Consider the following 25,514-nt stretch of genomic DNA (forward strand, 5'->3'; position numbering starts at 1 on the left):
GACACATTATTGAGTAGCCAGTCAACCTACCATTGTCTATTTTTGGACCGTAGGAGGAAACCGAAGCACCTGGAGGAGAACACCAAACTCCTCACATACAGTCACCCAGAACGGGGCTCGAATCCACAATGCCAGGGGCTGTGTGACTACAACACTACCCGTTGCACCACCATGCCGCCCTGGTAATTGTATAAAGCTCCTTAAATGGTTCTTGATTTATTGGTTTGTTGCAAATTAATGAAAGTTGGTAAATTGCATTAATAAACCTAACTTGCAATTGGATTTTATAATAATTTTGATTGCATCTGTAGTGCTGAGGGGATTTATACATATATATGCTTCACTTGACTTTCAGTATTGGAAACTTCCGTGGATGTACTAGTGCTCTAGAGCTATAAGAGATATAGGTCATGTATAGAGACAGTGTAAATAGCAGGGGAACAAAATCAGATTTGATCACAGTTTCAGTGTTTGGCCACTTACCTGCAGTGAAAAAAGCCTTATTTTTTTTTTAAATTCAGCTGTTGCTTTGCAACACATTAGAGTGGAACTGACAGGAAGCTGACTACTCAGTCAGACTGAGCAGTGCTATGAAGTGCTAGTATGCATAAAGCCTCAGTCCATATCTAGGAAAAAAATGATATGTGATGGAGCACTTAATTTTGTTTGAGTGATTATCTACATTTGCATAAAGCTGCTAGTTTTAAATGGTAAAGAGTGCTACTGGGGTCCCTTTGGGTTTGGCCTGGTGAACCGACATCTGTTCAAGGCTGCTTCATTACAATGCTCCCAAAGCTCTGTGCATATTCTCACGTGACTGGAACAGCGATTTACAAGCTGGCTGTCCCAACACAATGGTTTAACACATTTCCCATAAGGTTGCTTATTAAAATTACCAAGCATGCAACTTTAGGGTGCTTCAACCCATATTATTTAGATTTTCTCTCCTTTTATCTCTTAACCTGGCAAGTCATTAAAAGCAACACGGGCAGTTCTGGGGAACTGCTGTTCCCTCGTTTGTTTTCATTCTGAAGCTCCTCATCTTTTGTGGTGGAAAGGTATGTTGGGTGTGTGGGGTGGAGTGGGCGGGGGGGGGGCTGTTGTTATTTGTGAGTTTATATTCACTGACCACAAACTCATTTGTACCTCAAAAAGAGCCTCGACTCGGCATTGGTTAGTTCACAAGCTCAGCAGGTTGGCTCAGAACTTGGCAACATTTACACACGTTAAATGTCACAGAGAGATGCTTTAAACTGTTATACTGAATAAATAAGTAATTCTTAGTCATTAACATGTTCTTTAGTGGTAGATAATCTAGTATTTATTTTGATGCTGTTGTTGGTGTTGGTGTATTTTATGAACAAAACCTTGTGCTCCTTTTTATGTTTCTGCATTTATTAGTCCTGCTCTCCATATTTTCTGTACAACACAATGACATACTAAAAGCCACATGTAAACAAAGACATTGTTATGAAGGACCAAAGCTTTTCCAGACCTTCCAATGAAAAGAGTATGTATTTTGGGCTTTTCTGTTTTTGAATTGCCAGAAACACCTTTGTGACAATAGTTATATGGCAAATGGCATTCTGGCAAAACTAGGCTTGCTTAGTCTTTCTTTGCTCTTATCCTTAGATTCAACCTACATTCATGAATGTGGCAAAAGTGCAGGGTGTCTAGGCCTGTAGTGTGCATATAAACATACAGTTATTCTGTAACGGCACTTTAGTTCTTTTTTTTTTATTGTGTCATTTTAAATAGTTTGAATAATTATCATGTTTTCTTTTACTTTTTTAATATATTTCCTTTTATTGCAATATTTTAATTGTTTTAATGGACTAGAAAGATGCTCTATAAATAAACTTGCCTTGCCTTTAGTGGCAGATCCAGTGGTGAAGTGTAAAGGGTGTTTCTCCAGTACTCCTACGCTTGGAAGTTGCCACTGATTTGAGTAACTCTATAGATCACCCATGATTTCCTTCCTAGTGTAAATACACAGGGCAACAGCCTACCTGTGTTCTTTTTCAGAAGATTCCCTTTGAACTGGCACAGTTTCTTTTTATCTGATAAGATTTTTAAAGCATTTGTTGATCAAAAACAAACAAAAAAAGGTAGAATGGTAGCTAGGTAAGTTCACCAGTGTGTAAGTTCTAAGATTAATGACTATAAACTTGGAAGAAGTGAGGGATATATTTGGAAGCTCATAGACAGGTGCTAGCCTGATGATCATTTGTTTGAGTGTTTTCATCCCTGGATCTCATGTCTGTTGTTTGTACAGGAACATCTGCCATAAGAAAACACCCCATCTAGGATTTAGTTTTTGTTTTGTATATGTATATATTTTTATGTATTATATATGTTCTTATAATATCTAGTAAAATTTTAGATTCTTAAATTCTTTGTGGATTAATTTCTCTCTCTCTCTCTCTCTCTCTCTCTCTCTCACTCTGTTACCTGTCACTTGTCTAGCACATGAGTACTTGCCCCTGGAATTATGGGCCACTTCAGCACCTCTCAGCAACAGCTCAGATTTATCACCCTTCATTCTTCTTTTTTTCCTGTCTCTCCATCATCTGTCTTTCCTCACCATCCACTTCTTACGATATTCTCCTCAGCACTGGCTGGGCTGATTTCCTCATTGTGTTTGTAATTTAAGTGAACTATATTTTCCCTCTTATTTCCCTCTTTCTATCTTTGTGTCTCTGCTGCAGGAGTAAGATACAGAGGAGCTCGGAGATTTACTGCCCCGAGTATTCACTCCTAGTGTATTTATTATTTTACTGTATCACCTTTCTACTGTAATTCTTCTTCTCTTAGCAGCAGCAGAACAGTGGCGTGACTTATAGCTTCTCTCCACACTGCTATTAACCTACACATTGTAAAGTAGTCCATTTTCCTGTGGTGAATCTGACCTTGGGAGGCAATAAAAATGTGACTGTGTACATGGCTGTGCACAGTGGAAAATAATTACTTTGTCACTGTATGCAAGACTGTTAGAGTGCATATAGAGAAATATGCTGGATTTCTTTCTCAAGTTCCAAAGGAGTTTGTCCTTCCAACTGTTACCTTGGCAATGCTCACTTAGGGGTAGAACCCAGGAAAACTTTGAAGCTATTTTGTGACAACGCAAATAAATAATTTTCCTAATCAAATACAAATCTAGATACTTTCCATTCAATTATATGTATAATTTAGTACATGCCTTATATTGAGGATTATTTGCCGTATCATTCTTATAAAGAAAGTAAACATTCTATTAAAAAAAATAACCTCCACTCAAAAACAAGGCCAATCCAAGCCACTCGACTGTGCTTCAAGCTCATGGAAATGAATGCAAGGAAATGGAGTGGAAGCTGTTCCTTGTGTGAGGCTTTTGGTATTAGAGTTGTTGGGGCTGTGGTATTGGCAGTGATTAGGTCTAAGTCTCTGTCCTGCACCCTCCTGAGCTCCTCATTCCATTTTTAGCCCCAGTATCAGCCCCTTAAATCCCACTCAATAAACAAGTGCAGTGTGGCTCTGCTGTGATGGAGAGCCAAAGATCCAGCGTTGATCCACTTTTGCGTCCTTCACAACACATTTTTTTTTTCTGTCCAGAAACTGGGGCACTTTTTTAAACCCCAACTCATTCCTTCAGAATGTCATCACTTCCCAGAACACAGTTCTACAAAACTCACTTATTTCTGAATTGCTTGGCATTTGTCCTCTCCATTTTTACACCTGCACAAAGCAATTTCTCCTTTATGATACCCATATTTAAACCTTGTACCTGCTGATATTGATCTGATCTTTCTTTGATACTACACCATAATGCCAAAAAATTTGCTGAGAGCTGGTCATCAAACATTTCTTCTGAAATCAATGAGTGTTCTCCTTGCTGCAAAAAACAAAATCTTCACTTCTCCAAAGGATTTAGACTACATGTTAGAACATTCTCTGTGAGGATTTGATGGCATTCTTCCAAAAGGTCATTAGGATCAGATCAGTTGCTGGGTTTTAATGGCTAGTTCTGGATCACAATCACCAAGTCATCTCAAAGATACTGGACAGAACTCCTTCACTGCAGGGAATGCATTCAAATCGCAGAGAAGCCCATCATGGTACACCAATAATCGACTCCATGCCATACTCCTAACAATACAGTTGCCTATCTCTGTAAGATGATTGGAAATGTAAGCCACTCAGGATAAGAGCATCTGCCTACAGATGTAAATGTGAATATTGCTGTGACTATCTGACTGTAGTTGATTTATAGCTACACTGTGAATTTATGGACTAAATTGCAACAGTAGATTGAAAGCGATGGAGACACAGAGAAAAAGAGAGAGAGAGAGAGACACTATACAGAATGTGACTGAACATATCCACAGCATGTGAATGGAATGCCAACCAGACCTGCCAAAACTGCTCACTAGATTTGTAAGTTTATTTGAATGGGAAACAGAATAGCTCCTTCAAACCTGACAGAGCATACAACCGTGTTATAGATTCAGCAAGTTATATCTCTCCAGCATCAGCACTGTTTTGGCGTATTGTCCCAGATTCCCTTTAATCATTTCCTGATACTTTTTCTTTTTAGGTGTTCATGTTTGTGCTGCAAACTAAGGCATGAGAAGGTTTGGCCAGTGGTCATCAGATAATAAACGGCCCTGTCATCCAGTCCAGTGCAATCTGCCCACTTTGATATATCTCCAAACGCCCACTATTGGCACAATCGTAAATCCTCAGTCATCGTGTCACTTCAATTAAAGAAAACAATAGTAATGTACAACCCCATTTACACCTACATAAAACACAGGGAGGACGTTCCTGGAATACAAATGACAGAGAACAGAGTTTAGCTCAACATTGTAGCCTCCACACACTTTCAGAAAAACTGTCATTGTGATGATACCATTTACTGTCAGAGGTGGGACCGATGAAGGGAAGTTTTAGTACCATTTATTAGGAAAAATAATATAATCGTAAATAATTGTGCATCATTAAGTTGAATCAATTTCATAGATCCCATTTGAACTCCAGACTTTTATGTAAAGTACCTTCAAGCAGGGTTTGAATTACAGGGTGGGTGTCTGACCCTACTTATAAAGACTTGGACTCGCTGCAAAATGAGGCGAAAACATTTCCCATCGAAAAATCACCTGAAATCGTAAATATTACAGTATTTTTCCAATATTCATGCCTGGAAGTATTTTGTAATACATTTTCAGACACCACTAAATTAATTTCATGTCCCTGCCTGCCTTACTCCAATCACTGTCAAGTCTGACAAGACACTGTGTATTAATGTAAGTAGCTAACTATTCAGCTTAATGCACTTTATTGCCTTCTGAGTCTCTGAATATGATTTTTGTCAACTACATATTGATGAATGCTAACATCAGCTAGTTTACTGTAAAAATTGCAAGTTCACTGAAGCACATGTCTGCTCTTTACTGGTTTCGCTATATATTCTGAAGAATTAATTGACATCATTGTCACTATGTAATTTGCACTCTGCCTTCAAGGTAAACACATGGGCTTTAGCAGACAACATTGTATCTGTACAGGACGTTTTTTATTCCGACAGTGTACAGGTCGCAAAGCCTCAACTGACCACACTTTATAGATCTTGTGAAATGTATCCATATGCATTACTCTCAAACTAATGTTAATATTCTGAACTCAGCACTGATTTATATATCTTAGTGGTACATAAAGATTGGACTTCATTCACAGAGGCCCTAAGAATCCAGCACTGAAGCCAGTTGCTAAAATTCTGCATGTTTCCTCATGTTTTCTTTAACATCATGTGGCTGGCTGGGTGCGTGTGTTATTTACCTGTGGAGGAGACGGCTATAGTGCACCAGGATGCACTATGGCATGCAGGTAAACCAGTGGTGGTAAGATGACGCTTTTGGAAATGTTCTGCTGGAAAACCTTGGGTCCTAATAGAGTCAACCAAGGCAGATATACTAGAAGGCAGATGGGTTTAACAAAGAAGTACAGATGTGCATCATGTGTGTAACAGTGAAAAAGGCATGTGTGTAAAAATGTGACTATACATAGTGAGAGAGCATATACAGAGAGAATAGAATTAGCTTCAAAATTGATCTTTGAGGCACTCCCCAAGGGGAGGAAGGAGGGATATGGTCATAAAGTGATAAAAAAATTGACAAACAGGGAGGGATCTTTTGTGACCCACATGGGTCAACGCCATTTTTTTAAATAGTCTGTGATGTAGTTTAAAAAGGGGGCGGCATAGTGGCACAACAGTTCCAGGGTCCTGGGGTTGTGGGTTCAAGCCCAACTCCTGACTGACTTCGAGTAGTTTGGTGTGTTCTCCCATTGTCTGCATGGGTTTCCTCCTACTGAAACTGTGTTCAAAAACACATATTGGCTATTCATGGGTTCATGGGTGTGGTGTGTGAAGGAAAAGGAAGCTGTTTTTTCTGCTGTGTGTGTTTCGCTACACTCTATTTAATACTTAAGAAGCACAAAAGAAGCAACTCAAGAACCTTATGTTGACAGTCCTTATTTTAAAATATAAATAGGCCTACTTTTACTTGTGTATGGATTTAGTCTACTCTACCCACCTCGGATCATTAAGAGCAAACTGCACAATCTCAATAAAAGGACCCTACTGCCCAATACTTCAATCACTACAAATGAAATGCTGTCAGTGTAGAAGAGAAGATATATCACAGGACTGGTCTGTCGTCTTATTTGTTCACAGAAAATCAATAAACCGCATACTGAGCCGAGTCTGAGCCTTGCAGCCCAGAAATATAACATTTGGACATCATATTGTTAGCCATTAAAATTAAAATAGCCATTAAAGTCTTCATGTATGTAGGGAAACCAGTGTTTCATGAAGTGAAATGATCCCCACATACTGTGTTCTGCTTCTTATTCTCTGCTGAAGGTATTGCCTCACCTTGACACCACCTTGCAAAGCCAGAATAATGTTTCTTCTCCCTTCAGCCCTGAAGTCACTTGGCCGACCTACTTTTCCCTGGCCATCCATCACATACACTGAGAATATCATCTTGGCTTTGAAAAACACCAGTTTACGAGGGTTTGTTGAACAAAACGCTCATCTATTCTCTAAACGGCTACTCTTCAAACACAAGTATAAAGTCTATTACTTTCTTCAATTTGAATATATTGTATAAAGATAATATCTTCTTCCTGTTACGGAGAAAGGTTGGGTGAGCAAGTGGCTACATACCTTTGGTCAGGTGTAATTTTCTAGACGTGATAGGCTCTAGATAGGGTCAGCTCTTAGACCACTGCATTTTGTATAAATATAATTGTTTAATCTAATCATGACTTGTTTCTTCTCACCTCTGTGGTTACAGTTTTTTAATAACGCCTGGGTCAACGAACCATTCCCACAATTGTGATGTTTTTTTTAATCATATAGGCCACGCTTAGTCTTAATATTCTTCTTTGCTTTGTTCTGGATCTTTAGACTTTTTTTTTGCTTGTTATAGATCACTATTGTTCTGAGTTTTGTATTAAAATTTGTGAACCTTCTGGACCCCAAGAAGGAGCTAGTCATCTCTACAAGGGGAGACAGTGAGAGAAAAAGGTCAGAGTTCTATCCACTTCTGCAGGATTTAATACATTAAGGGAGTACAGCGCATATATCTTGCACTACACTGATGATACCCCCCAGCTGACGAAGCAGAAGAGTTGTAAATTATAGTCATCAACTTCTTTATTCACACACCCTCCACTCTTTCCCTCACAGTCATCAAAATGGCATCTTCATCAAGAAGGCAAGCTTTGGATATGCTGCCCTTAATAGCTCATTATAACCTACTTATTTGTGATTACCAGTCTTTCTAACACATTAAATATGTCCCTTCAACAATTCTACATTTTAGTTTACTTTTCTTATCAAAAAAGTAAAAAAAAAATAACAAAAGTTAAAAGAAAGCACTGTCTTTAGCTACCATTATGTGGAAGCAAATGGATACTAGCGTGCTGCTCTCATTATTTCTCTGACGAATAAGCTAAATCAAGCTGGTAATGACTTGAATTCCAGTGGTGAACATTAAATAGTGTTATATCTGTTATATAGTAAATCCTGCAGTAAATCCTTAGTAAATCCCCAATTGCATATTAAGGGTGAATAAATAAAATTTAAGAAGCATGTTGTCACTGTCTAAAGAAAAACATGTGTCTCTATAAAGGTAACTTTACAGGAGAATGAAAAAACCCCAGCTTTCAGTAAAAAGAACAAAAGATTTTATTAGAATTCATTTTGGAGCATTTCTATTGTTCCATTTATCAAGAAATTCTAACATAAAGTGAAAATTGGTCGCAGTGTTCAAATTATGCAGTAAATTAAAAATGGAGATGTTTTTTTTGCTTAACAATGATATGAAAAATTTTTATCTGTGCAAGACTCCTATCTTAAACTGTACATACCCCCATGAAATTTTATTAGGGGCCTGTATGAAGTGTTTTATAATTTTAAATGTTAAATCTTGTGGAGATCATAATCAATTGGTTACAAACTACTAAAGTTTATAATATATCACAATATAAAACCACACCAAACTCCTTTCTTCCTGTCTAATAAAGTTATCACACATTCTTTCTTGAATGCTTGCTTTGTGATATTTGGCTTTTCCTCCACTTCTTTGAGGGAAATTGCCTCTCCACTCTAGTGTCCCAAGGCTTGCAATGAACAAAAGTTCAACAATAATTATATGTGATGACTGGGGCATTGCTAAAGAGGCTGGCTGTTCATAGACCTCTGTCCAAGCACATTAATAGAGAGGCTAAGGGAAGGAAAACAATGTGGGGGAGATACAAAGACTGGATTGCAGCTGGAGTCAGTGCTTCAAGAACCACCACACACAGACGTATGCAAGACATGGGTTTCAGCGTCGCATTCCTTGTGTCAACAAGAGACAGCGTCAGAAGCGTCTCGCTTCCTAACAGGAATGGATTGCTGCTGAGTGGTCCAAAGGTATGTTCTCTGATAAAAGTAAATTTTGCATTTCCTTTGGAAATCAAAGTTCCAGAGTCTGGAGGAAGAGAGGGGAGGCACAGAATCCACGTTGCTTGAGGTCCAGTGTAAAGTTTCTACAGTCAGTGATGGTTTGGGGTGCCATGTCATCTGCTGGTGATGATCCACTGTGTTTTCTGAGGTCCTAGGTCAAAGCAGCCGTCTACCAGGAAGTTTTATAGCACTTCATGCTTCCTGCAGCTGACCAACTTTATGGATATGCAAATTTCATTTTCCAACAGGACTTGGCACCTACACACAGTGCCAAAGCTACCAGTACCTGGTTTAAGGACCATGGTCTCCCTGATCTTAATTGGCCAAGAAACTTGCCTGACCTTAACCCCATAGAAAATCTTTGTATAGAAGGAAGATGCAATGTGCCAAACCCAACAATGCAGAAGAGCTGAAGGCCACTATCAGAGCAACCTGGGCTCTCACCTGAGCAGTGCCACAGACTGAACGCCTCCATGCCACACCGCATTGCTGCAGTAATTCACGCGAAAGGAGCCCCAACTAAGTATTGAATGTTGTACATACTCATATCTTTCATGTTCGTATTTTTAAATTTTATATTTATAAAAATCCTTTTTTGTATTGGTCTTAAGTAATATTCTTATTTTCTGAGATACTGAATTTGGGGTTTTCATTAGTTGTCAGTTATAATAATCAACATAAAAGAAATAAACACTTGAAATATATCAGTCTGTGTGTAATAAATGGGTATAATATACAAGCTTCACATTTTTAATGAAATTACTGAAATAAATCTTTCTCATGATATTCTAATCCACAGTAATAACACAGTATTTGTGTGTATGTGTATGTAGGTCCACTTGTCCCCCAAAGAATTTTAGATTTACTTCAACTGGAAGGTGAGCATTTAAGAGATTTTTTATATATTACTGTAAGTACTCATTTGATTTGTTAATGATTATTGGAATTTGACCAGTTTTCCCTCATGGCTAATTCAACCCACTAGCTCTGTCTGCCCATGATGCTATTGGGGTCAGAGGGTGATGGTAAACAAATACTACCACCAAGTTGTGTACAACCAGCCTCCACTGCAAACAAAATGTCACTGATAAGCTCTGCACCTTTGAAGGAGGATCAAACAATTGTTTTTTAAAAAGTCTGCATTGACTCCCATCACAATAGTTTGTGTAGGAGCTTCTGTAAGTGCCACAAACACTGTTTAAATGAGTTATTCTGCTTTTCCCATGATGTAAACAAACTGCACAGGGAAACAAATTGCACTCTTGCTCAGTTGATCTTGTACAATGAGTATTTTTGTTGTTTTGTGTGTTCTAGTAATTTCCAGCTTTGACCTTGCCTGCCTCTTTCATGCTGTGTGGTTCTGGGTTAGGTCATGTTAACCTCTATGGCTTGTTTTCTTCCCCACAGCCTCTAGTGATGGCGATTACAGGAACAGTCCTAATAATAATAAATAAACTCAGCTTTTGAATCCAGCCCCCAGGCCCCCATTCATTACCACACCCCGGAGTGCACTCCATCCTGTACAACAGCTTCATGTTCCTTTTCCTTTTGACATTGTTCCTCTCAACACATTAAGTAATTTTGCAGGTTTTGTGGCCAGCGCAATTTATGCATAAACTGTTTTTTTTGCTCTGGAGAAATCTTGCATATGATGGAAGTAAATGTCAGCTGTCTTTAGTAGCTAATGCACATTCTGCTAAATGCCATCCTGAGAACATCTGAACTGGTGTGAGCCATTTAGATTTGTTCACCCTCCAAAAACTAACAATAAAATATTTTTTTTTCCTCTTTAATACACACAGTGACCTTTTTTCTGTTTACTTCAGCATCAGTAAAATCTCCAAAAATTAGTATACAATGGTATCTGGTGTTCTGTGCTAGAATAACAGTTTTATAGTTTGGTTACACATTAGGCCACAACCACTTCATATTAGCCATGACTGCCCCCATATTAGGCCACAGCTGTTGACCCCGATGGGACAAAGGTGAGGATAGGGTTAAATTATTAATATTTTTTGTTGTTTTGTTAAAATTAGAGTTGTTGTTAGGGTTAGATTTGGTGTTAGGGTAACACATTATTGTTACTGAGACATATCCAAATGATACTGTGCTTCCCATTACATCCCACTCATACACATCACCCACTGCATTGTTCACAAGTCAAAGTAGAAAAGAAACTAATCTTTCTGATGGTTGTTAATACATTTTCAGGACACTGGTAATTTGTGGATTTTGATAGTCACTAGGTTATTCAGAGCAACTAACACTTCTAATCAACTTAGAGAGGTAGGCCATTGTAGTGTTTACCTGGGCAGGCAAACCAGCCCTGGTCTGACACGTTGATGTGGTTTTACACAACTCTAACACTAAGCATGACTCAGACCATAGCTCTTTCGGTTTTACATTCCTTTGTTCCATAAACGATTGCCTCCGCTAACAACCACCTAAACTGCTGATCCCCTCATGGCCGAGAATCAACGAGCTGTTCACTATGCAGACATTTACTGCTCTGGGCCTCAGTAAGCACCCAGAGAAACTGCCTTTATTAGATATGTATAAAGAGCATAACAGCATCACTCAGCTGCTCGTGTGCTCCACAGTGCAGACCTATCTCAGTGTTATTGTAAGAGTCTGACACGGTACAATATCTGGAACCTAATGAGGATCTATGAGCCCAATAAAAGAGGATCCACAGATCCAGTGGGTTTTAAAGAGAACAATAGCTCTAACAAACTTCATGGAAGTGATGGAGTAACTTTAATATGAGCTCGTTGGGAGACATTTGGTTTTCATGAGGTTTTATTCTTTTTGATCACTCACTTTTCTCAGTCCAAATCCTGAAGAAATGTTCTACCAAGCGTCACTCACAAATGCACTGTTAAAGGAACACTAAGATATGGGTTTTTCGCTCCTCAAGCTCCCCCTAGTGTAATTCATTTTGACAACACTAATGAAATAAATGGGAAGGAAGAGAGAGTGGAAGGGATTTCCTACCCTCTTACAAAAGTTACATAATGCAGTTTCTGCAGTGCTGAGCTCAGAATAGCAATGACAAAGGCCCTACTGTCTTTATTACAAGTCAGTGAAGCATCAAAAATAGTTTAAACGATGTAATTTTAAGGTACAAATATTACAATGTTCCTTTAGGCACCAACTATCATGAGGTGTGACAAACTTTAGATTATATAGAATGATAGTTAACTTCATGAAGGTTGGTACCAGTACCATGTTATGGGTTTGGGCAATGGAGCAGAATGATCGAGAAACCCAGTGATGATGCTTCAAAGGTGATAATCCTCACCTTTAAGAAACGATTGGGAGCTAGAGAACACTCACTGAAGTTTAACAGCTTGCTAAGTAAAATATAAGTACAGGGGTTGGACAATGAAACTGAAACACCTGTCATTTTAGTGTGAGAGGTTTCATGGCTAAATTGGACCAGCCTGGTGGCCAATCTTCATTAATTGCACATTGCACCAGTAAGAGTAGAGTGTGAAAGTTCAATTAGCAGAGGGTAAGAGCACAGTTTTGCTCAAAATATTGCAATGCACACAACATTATGGGTGACATACCAGAGTTCAAAAGAGGACAAATTGTCGGTGCACGTTTTGCGGGCGCATCTGTGACCAAGACAGCAAGTCTTCGTGATGTATCAAGAGCCACGGTATCCAGGGTAATGTCAGCATACCACCAAGAAGGACGAAACATATCCAACAGGACTAACTGTGGACGCTGTCTGAAAGTGATGTTCGGGTGCTGACCCAGATTGTATCCAAAAAACATAAATCCATGGCTGCCCAAATCACGGCAGAATTAAATGTGCACCTCAACTCTCCTGTTTCCACCAGAACTGTCCGTCGGGAGCTCCACAGGGTCAATATACATGGCCGCGCTGCTATAGCCAAACCTTTGGTCACTCATGCCAATGCAAAACGTCGGTTTCAATGGTGCAAGGAGCGCAAATCTTGAGTCCGACATCCGAGAGAGTTACGGTGTGGAGAAGCCCCAAAGAAGCATACTACCCAGACTGTTGCATGCCCAGAGTGAAGCATGGGGGTGGATCAGTGATGGATTGGGCTGCCATATCATGGCATTCCCATGGCCCAATACTTGTGCTAGATGGGCGCGTCCACTGCCAAGGACTAACAAATCATTTTGAAGGACCATGTGCATCCAATTGTTCAAACATTGCATCCTGAAGGCGGTGCTGTGTATCAGGATGAAAATGCACCAATACACACAGCAAGACTGGTGAAAGATTGGTTTGATGAACATGAAAGTGAAGTTGAACATCTCCCATGGCCTGCACAGTCACCAGATCTAAATATTATTGAGCCACTCTGGGGTGTTTTGGAGGAGCGAGTCAGGAAGCGTTTTCCTCCACCAGCATCACGTAGTGACCTGGCCACTATCCTGCAAGAAGAATAGCTTAAAATCCCTCTGACCACTGTGCAGGACTTGTATATGTCATTCCCAAGACAAACTGACGCTGTATTGGCCACAAAAGGAGGCCCTACACCATACTAATAAATTATTGTGGTCTAAAACCAGGTGTTTCAGTTTCATTGTCCAACCCCTGTATGTGTATATGTAACGTTATATTCCATATAACTTAAAAGAATAACTATTAAAGGGGATTAGAAAGCTGAAGTTTCCCAGAGTGTAATATATCACCTGTAGAAATATTCACAGCATTTTTAGAAGCAGTTCGAAACAACCTTACTGGACTATATTACTATTGTAACAAACCACATTTAGGAGTTTTGTGTGTTCTCTCTGTATCTGCATAGGTTTCCACACAGTACTCCGGTTTTATCCCACAGTCCAACAACACAGGTTAGTAGGAGGATTGGATATTCAAGTGTTTGTATGTGTGAGTGTGCGAGGACTGGGTGAGTGCCTTGTCCAGTGATTCTGGGTTGGCTCCAGACCCACTATGACCCAATGAATCAATTAATGAAGTCTAGGCACGTGAACAGTGAAATCAGGTGATTCTCCTGGTCAGTTACCTAATGTGCTGGCCAGTTGTACACATGATATAAAATACACCCCTATGCAATAGTAGAAAAATTGTATGATTAACTACTATCCAAAGACCGAATTCTCACTTGGCAGCACAATGAAATGTTGGTAACATCACTCTTTGCAGAGGGATCAGAGAGCTCAGGTCACTGAGTTGTTGTTCTCTCCAAGTCTGCTCCACAGCTGCTGGGAGTTGCACAGGTTAGTCACTCTTAGTGCCTGTCCTGAGCCTGGGTGGAATGGGAGGGTGGTGTCAGGAAGAGTATCCAGCATAAAACCTGTGCCAAATCTGGACTGGTTGATCTGTGGCGACCCCTCACAGGAGCAGCCTCAAACGGAATAACAGCTACGACTTCCCACTTGCATAAAGGAAAAGATGTGGGATTCAGAATGTACTCTGCATTTTGGTACTGTGAGGAAGACGGATGTGTGCTGTAGTTTCTTACTGGATTGAATGAGTGTAATTTGCTGTGGAACTGTTGCTATGAGAGACTGCCTGTGCCTTTTCTGGTTTTAATGCTGCACTTCCAAACTACTGGACAATGTTGATGTAGCTTATTGAGCTTAAGCAAACTGGCAAACTGATAATATATTGTTTTAAGCAAGTGTGTCACATTTCACACATTCAAAACATATGTTGTGGGAGTTTTTCTTTTATTTATTTATTTTTTTTCATTTGATAACCTCATGTGAATGCAGGCGCGCTGCAGGTAGTGTCGCAGTCACACAGCTCCAGGGACCTGGAGGTTGTGGGTTCGATTCCCGGTGACTGTCTGTGAGGAGTTTGGTGTGTTCTAACCGTGTCCGCGTGGGTTTCCTCCGGGTGCTCCAGTTTCTTCCCACAGTCCAAAAACACACGTTGGTAGGTGGATTGGCGACTCAAAAAGTGTGTGTGTGTGTGTCTGTGTTGCCCTGTGAAGGACTGGCGCCCCCTCCAGGGTGTATTCCTGCCTTGCGCCCAATGATTCCAGGTAGGCTCTGGACCCACTGCGACCCTGAACTGGATAAGCGGTTACAGATAATGAATGAATGAATGAATGTGTAAGCAGGGTATGGATGTTTCAGTTTTAATGTGACACATGTTTGAAGTCATGTAACTTCTTAATTCATCTAATTTTTTCAGCTTCTGCCACAAGGCTGAATGGCTAATCATGTCCAGTGATTCAATCTTACATTTATGCTCTGACGGTGGTGTCATCATTTTGCCATTTACTGAAAATAAAATGCCAGTGAATGTCTGTTCAGGTAAGGTTCTTGTCTGACTGATATTGACACGTTAAATATAACTCAGACTGCTCCTCAGATCACAACTAAATCATTCATGACTGTGAGGCAGTGCAGTTATAGCTTTCTCCTATATTATTGGAATTATTTACCTTGAATACATTCAGAAGTGGGGGCAGCACAGTGGCACAGCGGGTAGTGTCGCAGTCACACAGGTTGTGGTGGATTGGCGACTCAAAAGTGTCCATGAGTGAATGTGTGAGTGTGTGTGCTGCCCTGTGAAGGACTGGTGCCCCCTCCAGGGAGTATTCCCGCTTTGAATGAATGAATGAATGAACATTCAGAAGTGCTTAATTTTCACAAGCATATTTTAAACTTGGTTTAGAGAATACATCTGTTTGAATACAATTTAATGAGACAGAATGAATCTAATGGTAGTGGTGGATACTCTCTTGGTCATAAGTATGTGTTCAGTCTAGTGGGGTAAGAGAGGAGTTTCCAGATGTTGTCTTAGAAGATACTGCCATCTAGTGGTGTAGTAAATACGGTGTAGGGCTATGCCTTAAGTTATTAAACAGGATGTTTAAGTTTGAGACATCACTGAAATATGTAAGATATTAAGTTGTAATGTATGGAGGTATATTAGGGTCAAAAGTTTTGTTCATTTGAAAAAAAATATCTGAAACTGAAAGTTCAAATCTTAAATAATTGCAGATTTTTTGTTTTCAGATTGAAATCTTAATTTATTTTAGTTTCCTACCTTTTTTCGGTCACAGATCTTATTTTCACTTTCGGATCCTTGTTTTTTAGTTTCAAAACTTTTGACCCTAATATAGCTCCATAGAAATGACACTGTGAAGTTAAAAAAGTTAAACTTGAGTTAAATACTTCTGTAAATTAAGATTAGTCATTGCACTTCAAAAGAGTATTCCCAGGTGAAGTCTATTTTCACGGTTTGTCTGCGTCACTATTACAAAGCCTTTCTAATTAAAACAGGAGTGGAAGGGGCTTTAGGCTCTTGGGCTAGGCGCCTGACGTAGTGGGCCACAGTGTGCTGCCACCACTCAACAAAGGCCACCTCAAAAAGCTGATGAAGAAATGTTAATGTTAATTATTCATTCCCATCTATTCAGCATTTTAATCCTGTCTGAGAGCTGAGGTGACTGTGTAATCACTACATTAACCTGCTAATTATTTCATGATCTTCTAAAGCCTTTGGTGCTCTTTCATTGAAAGATATCAAGTGGAGACCAGAGAGAGCGTTAGGTAGCACGATTTAGCAGAGGCTATGAAGAGCCTGGGGCTGGATTCACAAAAGCATTTCCAAAGTAGGGAAGCAGGAGTTTAAGATAAACACTAAGAAGTACATAATGCTCTTAAATGTTACTCTACAAAAAAATCTTAAGACATTGCCAAATGTTACCTTAAAGACTTATTTACGTTTTCTCAAGGCTCTTCATTGTTTTTCTTCTGTAGGGAATTTGTAGTGAAAGGTTCTGTGCTGCATTTTACAGTTTATGAATGCAGCAAGACACATTTTTAAAAAATAACTGGATTATTACTGGTATTCAGTTAAATCAGTGCGGCAGATCGCAAGACGTGTGAAATCAAAGCAAGCATTCAAAAAATATTAGTAAACACAGACAAGAAATGGAGGAAATAGCCAACATTAAATAAACAAAGACTCAAGTTTGTCATTATTTTCCTCATGTAGAAACTATTATTAGAAACTACCTTCCCTTTTTATCTTGTTCAATTAGACTTTGCAGATAGGAATTCAGCTATGTACATTGTTATTGTTAGAGGCTTAGATGTCATAATTAGCTATAAGTGTTTAAGAAAATATCTAAGAACATTTTTATAGTAATATAAAATAATAAATTTCTTATGATTTTTGAAAACGATTTACCTTTTAGCTCAAGTATGATGTCCAGAAAAAAATAGCCTTGTTCTTTGGAGTGATGGAGCTCAATCCAATACCTTCAGGATGAGCTGGGGTAGGGATTGTGGTCCAGAACTACTGCAGTACCAGTACCACACCTCACAAAACTTTAACTGGCTGAAAATCATCTAATGTAAAGTGGAATAGACGATGTTACTGCAGCAAACCCTCTATCATTAACCTTGATTTCAGATAAAATATGTTGTATGTGCATGTGTCTACAGGTGTTTTAGCATTAATGCATCATACTATGAAAATAATGGCTCTTGTGTTATGTTTGATCTTCTACAAATGTAATCTGCATTGTTGATTAAGAGAACAAGAAATAAATGATAAACACATCAGGTGTGTGCAGGGGTTCTCATGTAATTCAATAGCCCACTGTCTCATAAAGAGATTAATCTCACAGTGGTGTGCTTCATTATTCCACTAATTTGCCTTGAGTAGTCAAGTAATACCAGCTTCAAAGAAAAACACTGGATTAGTATATTAGAAAGTGATTAGCATGATCCAGAGTGCACACCATAGAGAAAGTTACCAGGTAACCAGACATGAAAGCTAACGACGCCCCATGCATGTGTTTAATAATCATAGGTGTGTTTAATAACCTCAGAGCTGCTTTTTCCATATCAGCTATATAACATAATAATGACTAATTATAATGTAGACTTCAGGCGGTCCCCTGTGGCCTCACATGCTCTGCTGGGAAGAAACATGCAAATTAGGCCTTGAATATTTTGTACACCAATCACATCTAAACACACACTTTCAGTTAATAGAGCGGAAATGATCCATTATTGACTTGGGAACATTTAAGTTTACTTTTTACCTTTGTTTTTTTTTTTTTTTTTTTACAAATATTACAGTATCCATTACAAATCCCTAAAATAATTTGGAGAAGAACTGATCAGGGCTCATTTTACCAAAAGTATCACCTCTATCATCTTTGCATATTCATCATCATGCTTTCAGGAAACCCAAGCCACTTCTATTGTCTTAGCTCACAGATTAACTTTTTGGCTAACATCATGCTCAGTGATGGAGGTGAGGTCACTCTACACTCTTTTAAAAAAAAGTGATGCTGTAGAAGAACCGCTTTTGGTTCCATTAAGAACCATATTTTTAAGAGATGTGTGGGTGTACCTGCCCAGAGTGAAGTATAAATTCAGATTTAGAATTTCACAGACCTGTACTATATGTAATAGATCCATGTAATATCAGACGTTAGTTTATTAGATTGATTTTTTGGAGACTGAAGCAGGTTATAAATACATTTTTAGAAAAAATGTGCCATTAAAGGTACAGACAATGTAAATATCCCTTCAAACATACAGCAGGTGTCTTAAAGTCCAGTTGTGGACCTTGCAGGTATATTACATTCTCTTCTCCAGAAAGAACTTGAATATGTGTCTGTTTACACAATAGAATTGTTTTAAATAGAAAAACAACATAAAAGAAATGGAATTTAGGCGATCATTTTAACTTCAGAATCTACAAATGAAATAAAATTATATGCATCATTGATGGTCCCGTCAGGTGACAGTGAAAAGTACCACCAAAGTCACAGCTTTTCTGAATATGTACTGACTTAATGGTATGAATCTTAATTTCTTTATATATTTGATTACTGGCAATTCAAGTAAAGGCTTCCAAGATATTCCAGACATGTACTTGTGTGTACAGTAAGACACCATTTTGAACATTGTATTAGAGTAATAATAATTGGGCCTCTGTGTGAAGGCCCACATTCTTTGAACCAGATTACAGTTCCATCAAGCAGTATTCATTCATTGGTTCTCCAACAGAGAAGCAGCTTACAGGCTGCTGGTTCTAACTTAATAGAAAGTCTTCTTTTGAAAAACAGCAAAAAACAGAATGAATAGCATTCACACTGATAACGTTCATCAAAAGAACCATCAGTCAGAGTCTTTCGGTCTCTGAGACGCTGCTGTAGCACCAGTAAGACATGGCATCGTGTCTTTGGATGAACACAGCTCAGGTTAAGCTGTGTTCAGAAGCACATGTTTGTATTTGTCATTGCTGCTGTTAACCCTACACTACTGGACTGCTCAACACACTTGGAGGAGAACACCAATATGCACTTAGGAACATTATGTTGTTGTACAGTGCTTCATAGGCAAAGTTCTGATGTAATTGCTGATATATGAAGCTTGACAAATTAGCATTAATGAAGGTAATGGACAATATCCACTTTTCAAACCAGGAGCGCTGATGGAGGTCTGCAAAATAAACAAAAGGCAAAAAAAGCATGTCTGTTCCTGTTAGACAGTCTTACTGCTGGTGCGAATGCAAGTTCATGTAGAGGTCTTTCCCCTCAGGAAACCTTGGAGAAGGCCCACTTTCATCATCGTGCATTCATATAAGTATAGAACTTAGCAATCAACCTGTAACCACAGGCAAGCAACTTCGGAAAAAGCAAGATACAAAAGCTAGGTAGAGGATTTAGTAGCAAAATACGTATGTACATTACTCCACTATATGTACAAAACTATACAAAAATATCAGTCGTCAAGCCCCTCTGTAGATCTGTGATTTATATCAGAACCTGATCATCGTCAAAGTCTCTGTAGCGTTCCAAATGGAGTAGACATCTGTGCAAAACATTTGGAGCTGAAAAGTCATAAAAATTGACCATTTAAGGCTTGAAAATAATGACATTCTTAATAAAACACGCTGCTCATGAAGCATGTGTGGACTCTCTCTCTCTCTATATATATATAATTTTCAAATGTGTTAATGCAACTAAAGGCATCCAGTTGCAAACACAGCTCGAATAATCTCCACAACTTCAGGTCAACATACTCAGTGCCAAGTGTGGGCTAAAGGGGACTAAACACCCTGCATTGGACCATGGACCAGTGGAACTATGTTCTCTGAATGTAGAGTGACATTTGTGGACCGACATCAGAACCTGACCTCACTAATGCTCTCATGGTAAAATGCAATCAGATTCTCAGAGCAATGTTTAATTAACAGATTTTTTTCAGAAAAGTATATAAGCTGTTACTAAAATAACATTGAAACAAACGCCCTAAATATACCCTCGAAGAAACATGGGATGAGCAGGGGTCCACAAGTGTTTGTACAGATGGTATGTATGAAGCTGATTTAACAGCAGGCCAAATCTGATCTGAGACCAGCAGCAGTCGTTTGTATTGTGATGTATGTTGGCATTGGTCAGAATTTCAGATTGCCGTTGGAGTCCTGATGTAACTGTGTATATTATGCAGCTGAGACTGTCTGGTCAAACTGAAGGAAGCATCCTCTATGATGGATTTATGTCCATTATATTCATTATAGTCCCGGCTCTTTCTCTATCATGTATTCAGCACGAGAGCTGATATGAAAGAGTGGTCAATGCAGTTTCTCCATGATGCTCCGGTCTATGTACAGGACTGTGGTTTGTTCTCAGTGAGACAGTGAAGATGGTAATGTGAGGAAGCTCAGCCTGTGGTCAGCTCACTGTGTGCGGGGGGCTCCAGGGTTTCTGCGATCTCTGACAGCTCATCCAGCAGCTCTGTGAAGGACGGCCTCCGAAATGCTTCCAGCTGAAAGAACAAGGCCAGATACACACAGATCAGCCATATCATTAAAATTATTTATTTTTTTCTACACTCGGTGTCCATTCTCTCAGCACCAATGATCATACAGTTGCATTTGTAGTTCTACTATTAAAGGCTAAGCACCAGCTACATGAAAGTGTCAAACAAATAAATACAGTGGAATTTGAGTTCCTAACTTGTGTTTATTGATAGTCATGTTTTTATTGAAAACATGTTATTTCTTACTAATTCAAGAAATAAGGTTTAAACGGTGTTCGGAAACTCTAATAGGCGTCTTGCCTGTGACGTAGATGGTGGACAACAACTCTAGAAGTTGCACTTAATTTAATGCAAAATGACTAAAAGGTGTGTTGTTTTTGGCTGCAATCATTCAATGTACAGTGGGACATCTGTGCACAAATGGCCCAAAGATCCCAAAATATCCAGAAAATGGACTAAATTTGTCAATTTTAAACGGGCACTTTGGAAAGGACCATCCGCTCACTCCGTTATCTGTAGCTCATTTCACTGGCGCTTTTCCAACAATATGGGCATGTAAGGAAACCAACGAAAGGTGTTCAAGAGCCTCTGTAACATGGAGGTAAACAGGGTAAGGACACTCACTTCGCCTGTTTTAGTTGGTGTTAGTTAACGTTAGCTTGACTTGCTAAACTCGGTGTCTCAGATTATACTCGGCTACGTAGCTGCATTACGGAGGTTTATAGTGTCGGATGAATTCGAGTTTGACTTCGATCACATTTACAAGATTAACGGTACCTCTAAATTTGAGTTAAGCTTATTGCTAGGCTATTGTCATGAATAATGTTGGTTATTTAGCTAGATAGATACTGCCATAACAGTCAGTCATAACGGTGTTTTACCGCGGCGTTGTTCAGCTGTTGTCCACCAGTGATGTCACGGTTGTGTTCAAGAATTTCCGTAGCGAGCTCAGTTTTTTTTCCGTTAATTTAATCAAATTGTCAGTTTTAAAGCAAATTAAGCTGCTATTTTCATTTTAATTCATACTTATATATGTCAGTAACTAAAATAATGTGAAATATTCATGGAGGTCCATTAAGTGGTGCTTAGCCTTTAAAGACTGTAGACCAACTGTTGCTCACATTTCACCCTGTTCTTCAATGGTCAGGGCCACCACAGAGCAGGTATGATTTGGGTGCTTGGCCATTCCCATGCTGCAGTGACATTTACATGGGGGTGGTGTGTTAGTGTGTGTTGTGTGTGTGTGTGTCGTCCACTCACTGTCCACTCTGTTAGACACACCTACCTTGTTGGTCAACTCCTTAAAATGTCCAGACCTGATTTGATAATGGTTTAATGCTAGAACTGGCCTTTAATGATAATCTACATACCAAACAACAACTGACTGCCAGGTCCAGTACACTCTGTGGACACCCTGTGACCATCTTCCTGAAAGCTGACACGTCCAAACCGTAGTCCTGCAACACACAAAGAGAGGCGTGTGAGAGGATATAAACACACTTAAAAACAGTGGAACCTGGATCTTAATGTATAATATATTCTGTATTTTTCCTTGTTTATTTAATCATGTAATAAACTTCTACTTAAAGAGTTACTGGGGAGTAGCACATCATGTCAAAAATATAGTCAAGGCATCTCTCAAAGTAGTACCCTGAGGCTGGCCACTGGAGTAGACAGCTGTATTTTTTCTAACAAAAGTTAGAATCACGTGGCTTGGAGTAGGATGTTACATTGTTTGTTTTTTCCTTTTTAGAGACTTACTTGGTTTGATCATATAACAAACATGAATGTTGTTGAGGGATGGGAGTGGTGGTGGGGACAGTTGGGGGTTGACCAAAGCACAGATAACCTGTTTCCACAAATAATTTTTGTTGTTATGTGTTTATGTTTATGTTATGTTATGTTTATTTGAATTGCTTTAGAGCTGCTCCACTTAGATGCAAAATAAACACTGGAAAAACAATGAGTGAAAGGAAAAGACGGGAAAGACAAACAGAGATGCCAAAATGGCGTACACAAACAATGGATTTTTCCTGACCTGGAGGGAAAAGCAGAATAAATCAGCTGTTTTTTATTTTTATTTATTGATTTTTCTCTAGTTTTATGTTTTGTTCTCTTTTAACAGATTTTCTTTGTCATTTTCTGTTTTTTTAAATACACCCCCACCCACTTCCTCTGGAGTATTTACAGAACCAAGTAGGTGTTCTCAGTGCAGATGAGTACTGAGTCAAGTTGCCTAGGCCCTCTACTAGCACCTGAGGACACTGTCTTACCCCTTAAAAATGTATACTGTTAGGAGTTTTGTTTAAGGACTCTTGCGAAATTGGGAAACTGAACCTCAGTCTTCTATCCACTAGTCTACATCAATTTAATCCTTATTAAATTACAGTTATTAAAATATAAACACAAATATCAACTTCAAATGAATGTTTGTGGACCCATGAGAGTTGTTTGTTGTTATTCTGTTTACCTGAGTTCTTGGAAGGATTTCTGGGTCTGCTGGGATTCGGGCCAGAATTTCACACAGTACAATCCCAAAAGAGAACACATCCACCTAATGACACCACAGAGAGAAAATCAGCCATAAGCAACACCTGCAGGAGCAGTCGGAACAGGCCAGTGAACCATGAAAAGATCCAGGCTTGTGGCCAGTGATATTCTAAACCTGCAATGCGGTATCAGTTATTGTAAAGTCATGCTGAATGTGATGGCTCTAAATTATTGATAACTTTTTTGATGTGGTCACCTTGCGATCATAAGGTTCTCCTCGCAGCATCTCTGGAGCCATCCAAAAGGCTGAACCCACCAGGGAAAGCTTCCTGTCTTTGGCTGGGAGATCTACCACCTCTCTGGCCAAGCCAAAGTCTGTGACCAAAGCCTCTCGTCCTCTGGGAGTGACCCTTATCAGACAGTTCTGTAGAAGCGGCGCGAAAGAGAAAATAAATGGTGGTTGATTTTAATACATAAACATGCATGTGCATATTGCTCTAAGAATATCTACTCCATCAGAGACCATGCCACCACAGGGAGGAAAACAGCAGAGACTGGAGCCGGATGACCCTAATAATCAGAGCCCAACTCAATGAGGAGAGCTCTGTGGCTTGGGTCAGGACTCTGAGCTCTGCCTCCAGGGTTGAAGTGGCTTTAGTGAGCATGCTCTGCTCATGCCAAATCTACCATGACTCACTTGCATATTTTGTAAACAATCTGTCCATATGTCCCTGAAAGAATGTTTTCATACAGAGCCACTAAGATGAGATAATATATTATTTTGTTGATTCGTCTTATTTAAAAGCTACCACCATGCCACTTTAGGGACTCTGTAGTTTTATGATGAAAGGGGAAAATTGATTAAATTAATTACGAGTGAAAACCATTTTATGTTGAGTGTGTCCATGAATCAATAAACACAGTCAGAAATCTGAGTGGTGCAACTCTAATGCTGTGGGAGACCTGTTCTCCTGAACTTAATGACCTCTCATGATGTTGCCTCCACTTGGCTGCCAGCAGAGGGCAGTGTCGCCTAGAATGTCGCCAGTGTCACCTAGAACTTCTCCTTTCATACAATTCCCATCATGATTATCGTATCAGGGTTTTAACTTTCACACACATGTATATTACTGTCCCAACTAAAACAACAACCAAACACAGCTGTAAATTTCTTATCAGACAACCACATGACCAACTGTAACTGGTGGGAGCTTCAGATGTACATTGTGAAAGGCAGGAGACGAGAAACACAGCACTGATGGATATAACAGAGATCAGACCCTCTTTAAAAGCCTTGCTTCAAACAGCTCTGCCAGTGTCACCCGCTGCCTGTGTGAATTATTCATGTCTGACCCTGTGTTAGTCCAAAGGGTCCGCACTGACCAGTGCTGTTTGGTTTAATCTCTCTATGCCTCTGGGCATCAACACTGCAACTTAATAGCCTTCATTCAAGTCTGTTTCCTCCATCCACGAACCACACGTCTAGACACATTCTCCATCTTCAGCGTCTGATTCCAAAACCTGAAACGCTACATTTGGTTCCATTTCAATCAGTGGTTTAATGGAACAACTCAAGCACAACCTTTAAGTCAAGTAATTCTTTAAGGAACCAAATAAAACGGAATCTGAGAAGAGGAGTAGTTTAGTTATTTTTGTAGATGTTTTATGTTTTTCTTGTTAGTTCAGCAGTACACAAGGTTAGCCACAAGGTTAACTCAAGAGAGCACAGTTCCACTGCTAAACATCCCAGTGCAAGGAGGCTTTAGACCCCTCTTGCTGACACTTGTTCTCTTGAGTGCAGCTCATTTCAATACCTTTAGAAAGAGCTAGAGTGATGTTTGTGATCAAAACAAATCATCAAACATTAATATCAGATCTCACCAGCTATTCCATTCTACCAAATCCTCACAGAAATGTGTCAGACAGTTTAAATTCACTCAGAATATATGAAGATGTTACTACGGCAAAAGCGTTGCAAACTCCTTATTAATATTCTTTATTTCAGAGGAAGTGTAAGTAGGTGTTCATATAGTATACAGCACAGTGCAAAAGACACATGCACCTAAGATTATTGTTGTCTTCTGTTTGTATAAAATTGAATACATAATTACAATACAATAAATACAGAAAAAATTACAGAAGTGTTGTGACATTGTGTGAAGATATTCCAGATGTTCCCTTTGATGGTTATAAACAGCACACTTGATTTAACATAATAAAGTACTTATTACACTGTTGGATGGTAACCCCGAATAATACCAGACTGTTACAGGGAGAGATT

General features: G+C 39.2%; 2 protein-coding genes across 4 annotated transcripts in view; one reads left to right on the plus strand and one right to left on the minus strand.

The window, feature by feature from the left end:
* LOC136676368 (NMDA receptor synaptonuclear signaling and neuronal migration factor-like) overlaps positions 1 to 25,514 on the plus strand; it is a 134,122-nt gene that overhangs the window by 68,748 nt on the left and 39,860 nt on the right. The window contains exon 18 of the mRNA XM_066653317.1: positions 54 to 182. The gene's annotated coding sequence lies outside the window, so the exon portion shown is untranslated. The remainder of the gene's footprint in view (positions 1 to 53; positions 183 to 25,514) is intronic.
* LOC136676367 (dual specificity testis-specific protein kinase 1-like) overlaps positions 18,410 to 25,514 on the minus strand; it is a 36,684-nt gene continuing 29,579 nt past the window's right edge. For all 3 annotated transcript variants that reach the window (XM_066653313.1, XM_066653314.1, XM_066653315.1), the window contains 4 exons: positions 23,490 to 23,657; positions 23,214 to 23,297; positions 22,114 to 22,200; positions 18,410 to 20,749 (listed from right to left, as the gene is read on the minus strand). In XM_066653313.1, the coding sequence (XP_066509410.1) occupies positions 20,645 to 20,749; positions 22,114 to 22,200; positions 23,214 to 23,297; positions 23,490 to 23,657 (444 nt within the window). In that variant the 3' untranslated portion in view covers positions 18,410 to 20,644. The remainder of the gene's footprint in view (positions 20,750 to 22,113; positions 22,201 to 23,213; positions 23,298 to 23,489; positions 23,658 to 25,514) is intronic.

This window comes from Hoplias malabaricus, chromosome X2 (assembly GCF_029633855.1).
Source record: "Hoplias malabaricus isolate fHopMal1 chromosome X2, fHopMal1.hap1, whole genome shotgun sequence".
Lineage (NCBI taxonomy): Eukaryota > Metazoa > Chordata > Actinopteri > Characiformes > Erythrinidae > Hoplias > Hoplias malabaricus.